This window comes from Rosa rugosa, chromosome 6, assembly GCF_958449725.1.
Source record: "Rosa rugosa chromosome 6, drRosRugo1.1, whole genome shotgun sequence".
NCBI lineage: Eukaryota > Viridiplantae > Streptophyta > Magnoliopsida > Rosales > Rosaceae > Rosa > Rosa rugosa.
In genome coordinates, this window is record NC_084825.1 from 30,697,860 (window position 1) to 30,703,607 (window position 5,748).

At 38.4% G+C, this 5,748-nt stretch overlaps 1 protein-coding gene across 1 annotated transcript; it reads left to right on the plus strand.

Annotated features, from left to right (window-relative positions):
* The first annotated feature begins 3,832 nt into the window (after window positions 1-3,832).
* LOC133717160 (GATA transcription factor 4-like) lies at window positions 3,833-5,353 on the plus strand. Its single transcript, XM_062143820.1, has 2 exons — window positions 3,833-4,307; window positions 4,406-5,353. The coding sequence occupies exons 1-2, from the start codon at window positions 4,068-4,070 to the stop codon at window positions 4,865-4,867; spliced, it is 702 nt and encodes a 233-aa protein (XP_061999804.1). The 5' UTR covers window positions 3,833-4,067; the 3' UTR covers window positions 4,868-5,353.
* The last annotated feature ends 395 nt before the right edge of the window (window positions 5,354-5,748 follow it).

Consider the following 5,748-nt stretch of genomic DNA (forward strand, 5'->3'; position numbering starts at 1 on the left):
ACATTACAAGAAGTCATTGCTAAGACTCCAAGAAACACAAATTAGTTATTTCTTTTATTACATCAATAATTGAGAAATACAACAACAGGTTGTTTCACGAGTCGAACTCACTATAGTACGTACTCGGCAAAAATACCAACAAGTAATCAAAGCCCGTTTGTGTTTCTTTTCTCCTAATATTCATATATAATTCAATTAAATACCCAACAAAATATGACGACTCATCAACAACATACGATTCATCTCATCTTAAAGAGTTACCAAAATCCTTTATTTGTTCGACACAAATGCATGAGTGTGACTAAACAAACAAACGTGTAATCAAGCAAGACGTACATGAAATCCAAAGGCATAATTTTCCTCTGGTCAGATATGCATGCATGTATCAAAATCAAGGATCGTCAAATCATAATCACAGAACGAAAACAAAACAAAAATCTGAAAAGGCAGAGAGGTACATTATACTTTCTTCGTGCATGACCAGGTGGCGCAGCGTACGGCCTGGTACTCTCCCCTAGCTGAGCTAACCTTTTGTGCAATGCACCCAAGCACGTACAGTACAATAATAATAGTATAAGGGAAAAATTCACCAACGGTATCTAGACACTTAGGGGACTTTCAGAATGATACCTGAACTTACAAAGTTATCAATGTGATACCTGGACTCATTTTTTCGTATCAACATCGTACCTATGACCAATTTCCGTAACGGCTCCGTGACGGAAATTGGTCGTAGGTATCACATTGATACGAAAAAATGAGTCCAGGTATCACATTGATAACTTTGTAAGTTCAGGTATCATTCTGAAAGTCCCCTAAGTGTCCAGACACCGTTGGTGAATTTTTCCCATAGTATAATACCTAAAAATTTGATAACAATCCAAATGGGCCACTACCACCGCCACCTTCTGCTCCCTACACGTGCCGCTTCATATGCAGCACATCGTTTTCCTTTATATTGTGGAAAATTCATTCACGGATGGAAGTTATAAATGTTAATTCATTAATGCAGTGATGGACTAGTTCGATATTATGGAAAAATAGTGATGGATTAGATACCCCCGTTTTGAAGAGAAGAATCTCGAAGAACCATTTCATTTAGTTTGACAATATGTACAGTTCATTATGTTATCTTTGCAAAATTTTAGTTAAATTTACAAGCGTTAAATTTTACATTTAAATGCCTAGAACGTTGTCTGAGCTAAGAGTCAAATCATGTGATCGATTGCAGTCTATCGAACAAAATTTTCATAACTAACGAATTATTCGTGCATGTAAACGACACGTACATACTATAGTATATGAATAATTCTGATACTTACTTGGATGAAATCGATCTATGAGATCATGCTCATAATCATAATTGATCATGTTGTTGGGGCTATAAATTAAGCATCCTCTATTGCATGACTAATTATTAGATGAGAAAATCATTGTGGTCCTTCATCGTCGAACCAAATTACATTTCGCATTTAAGATCGATGCATGTTTATCTTAGTTATTTCCAGCTGGTTGCATGCATTGTATGCTTTTCAGAATAGAAAAACTGTTTGGACAGCTGGAGACCTGGAGTAGCTGTCGGTGGTAATTAACGTCCAAGGTGGTGAAGTAATAGCGAGCATATGACTATACCAGAGACAAATTAACAAGGGACTAGTGGGATGGCGTCAGAAGAAGAAAGGATTGATATATCGGAATCAGGTGTATCGAGTTAGTTTATTATGTGTGATATACATCGAATAATAATTAATCTCACGATTCAGACTCCAAGCAGACGAGGCCATGACCATTATCTATGTTTAGCTTCGAAGCTAATGAAGTATTCTATGATGTTTTTGAGTATTAATATTTAAGAATTGAGTGTATTAAAAAATTTAAATTAATTTATTACGTATGACACACAGTAAACAACGACTAATCTTAAACTCTGAATTTTTGATATTCTGAACATTATTATATTATAATACTTTTGAAGTCAATTAAATACTCTTCTTTCTTTCACATTCTACGCCATTCAGTGTCCATCTTCACATTTATGTGCTCATGATATCCTTCTTTGCCAGTTTGGTTTCCACGTGATCGATCACTTATTACTGTCACCTATCCTTTCTCTTGGTGTTATTATCGAAGTCTGGTCTACGTTCCTACTTGGGAACCAGTTCTTTTAGCATCTATCTCACGTGCTCAAAAGTTAGATGGTACCATCTGGTAGACTGGTTCTCCTTCTTCTTCAAGTTAATTGGTAGGGCTAGGTTTCTGTAATTGATCGTAAAGTTTAATGACCTAATTGATAGCTATTCACCATGGGTTAATAGCTCAAGTGTGACGTTAAATAAGAATGAGTGGGAAAGCGTTACCCTCTTTTCTTTGTCCAACATTCACAAAGAAAAGAGGGTACGTAACAGCATTCGCATGCATGTGTTTATTAATTTATAAACTACATACTATCTGTTATTTGATCATGTTTAAAGAGTGAAATATGTGATTAATTGACATGCAACTCACCTCCTCTATAAAATATGAAATATAGTAATATACTACATACATTTGATATTACGAATATTTTATAACAAATTTTTGAGCGACTTGTACTGCAGGCTATGTATTTGAGAAATATAATTACATCTGAAAAAATCTATATAAAGCACATCATATATATATATATATCAATTAGTAGGCCTCTATTTTGTTAGATTTCGAACCCCCGTAATCAAATATAACTCATTACTTGTCTAAGTAATTGAAAAGCAATCTAAATATAATCCCTAAGATAATTTGCCTAACAAATATTATGAAATGCTTGCGGAAAAATTAATATATAGAATCATCATCAATTCATTGGATTGGGGGATTAGAACTTAGAATACTTACTACTACCAATCCCAAAATCTCAGAGAATACTTTAGTATACTTTTGGTACAAAAAAAGTTTGGGGCAAGTCATATATGTATACCACGTCGTATTAGAAAATTCAATCACTTGATTTGATTTGATAATAAACCCGGAATTATATTGGAGTAAACAAGGCTCATGAAAAACATAGAATAAATTCAAAAGTTGACCTAGACATGTTACTAGTGAATGCACACTATATGTATAATTTATGAACAAGCGTGGACTCTTATTACATGTAAGTTTGGGATCCTCAATATTAATGCTCATTGCAAGAAGAAATTATCATTTTATTAAAACGTGATAGGGTTTTGCATTACCAAGATTGATCATTCATCGCATCATGCATCAATATAAGGAAATGAGAATAAGCTTAGAATTATGTGTCCAGCTTCATTTGAGGGAAATCCCATGCATCGTCCTTTGCTCTTCAATCATCTCGATGAACCAGTTTTCAATTTTCTTTTTTCAAGAAGTACAAATAGTTTTATAGGTTTTATTGTTAAACATTCCACCGATCATTTTACTCAAAAAAAAAAAAAAAAGGTACAATATAATTAATATCAATATGTAATTAATTACGAGCAACAACCAAAATAATTTCGAGAAATTTGAAATTAAATGTTGTATAATCTTTTAAATACTGATGTGTTTTCCTTATTTAATTAAACAAATATTCAATTAAACAAATGTTTATGTTAAACAAAAATTTAATAATTTAACTAAATATATATTTTTCCTCTTCTTATTTTATTTTTCTTTATGTATATATATTATAAAAATAAATAAAAATAAAAATAATACAAAACCGCCTAGGCGCCGCCTAGGCACCCGCCTAGGCGTGTGGGCGCTAGTCCCCTATCCACCGCCTGACTAGCGCCTAGCGTTTTTTCGAACCTTGATATATTATCCACACTCTCCTCCTGTTTGGACTGTAGCAGTAGCAGTAGCAGCACTAGTGTGTTGCAGTAGAGCAGAGCAAGCCCCTTTCTCTCTCTCTCTGCACGTTCCTCTGCTCCCCTTCCCCATCAATATATCACTCCCCACTTCCCCTTCCCTCACTCTCTCTCTCTCTCCCTCGCTCTCTCTGAGGGAGCTCTTCGCTTACTGTGATACAGAGCCGCCAGAGAGAGAGAGAGAGACCCACTTCTCTGTAACTCGATCAGAAATAAACAATGGAGGACATGTACGGTCTCCCCTCCTCATCATCATCAGCCCAACCCCATGACTACTTCCCCATCGACGACCTCCTCGATTTATCCAACGACGAAATCTTCTCCAACTCCTCCTCCACTACTTCCTCCACCGACTCCCACCCCAACCACCACCACCACTACACTCCACCTCCTCCTCCTCCCCCAGCTGTCTTCCACCCCCCCTCCACCACCGACTTCACCAACGCCCTCTGCCTCCCGGTACTCCCCCTACATTCCCCTTTATTTCATTCTCCATGCATTTTTCAACTAAATTTTTTTCGAACTTGATTGTCTAACATTTTTATGTTTATGAACAGAGCGAGGATGTGGCGGAGCTGGAGTGGCTGTCGCGCTTCGTGGACGACTCCTTCACCGACTTCCCGGGGCCGCCGGAGCTCTCAGGATCCATGTCCCTCCCCAACGACAAGTCGTTCTCCAACCGCGGCCACGCCAAGCCCATTCGCCAAGCGGAAGGCTCCGGGTCCATCCGGAGGTGCACCCACTGCGCCTCGGAGAAGACGCCGCAGTGGCGGACGGGCCCATTGGGCCCGAAGACGCTGTGCAATGCCTGCGGCGTGCGGTACAAGTCGGGTCGGCTCGTGCCCGAGTACCGGCCCGCGGCGAGCCCGACGTTCGTGCTGACTCAGCATTCGAACTCGCACCGGAAGGTGATGGAGCTCCGTCGGCAGAAGGAGGTGTCGTCGCAGCAGGAGTCGGAGGAGGAGGAGGAGCAGCAGAGGCGATTCTATCTTCACCCGAATGGGTTTCGAGTGTGCTGACGTGTCGGCGTGTGGTGAAATGTGAAATTTGGGATAGTAATGTGGTTTCCGACACCTTTGTGCTTATTTTATCAAAATTTCGAAAGGTTTTTAATTTATTTTCCAGGTTTTATTATTTTTGCGGATAAATAAATAAATGCTTGGGCCATTTAAAAAAAAAAAAATTAATATGCATGGGAAAATAATAAATGAATATGGGGTGGGCCGGTGGAGGGATTCAATGGGGTTCAGATTTTCAACTACCAATGCGCTCCTTTTTATTATATTGAAAACCAGAGCGGGCGTGATGGGGGTGGAATCGCACGTGATAAAGTGCCAGATTAGGCTGACACATTATTCTCTCTTTTTTTTTTTAACGTTTGCCAAAGTTCACGTTGTTCTTGTAAGTTGTATCACCCCGATGTAATGGTTAGCGGCACTGTAACATAACCGTTTTAAAGAGTGGTAAATTGGGGTGTTACAACTTTTATTAAGAATGAAAGTGTTATGGAATTAGGATTTTTGGATGAGATAGATGGATGGAAGCTTTTGACTGGTTTTGGGGATTGATCAATGGAGCGAAGATGAGGCAAATTTGAGGGTTGATCATGGATTAGAGCACAAATTGGGCTCTTTGGGGTCCAAAATCTCTTTGGGGTCAATTTCTGGGTGAATGAAAATGCTCTGTTAGTGAATGTTGATGCTTATAAACCATTAAACCATGATTCACCAAACAGATATGTCAATATGACAGATTTGGATCGTGTCTTTTGAAAGTAAAGGCCTAGCCCATAACAATATGTCAAGGTATTGGTTTCTTGGAGAACAAGGTTCCATGTATGGTGAAAATTGGAATGAGGAGTGACTTAAAACTCATTCACCGCACTTCACACTCATAAAAA

Coding starts and splice junctions, on each gene's coding strand:
- LOC133717160 (XM_062143820.1), top strand. CDS start 4,068: ATGGAGGACATGTACGGTCTCCCCTCCTCATCATCATCAGCCCAACCC. Junction 4,308..4,405: donor CCAACGCCCTCTGCCTCCCG/GTACTCCCCCTA, acceptor GTTTATGAACAG/AGCGAGGATGTGGCGGAGCT.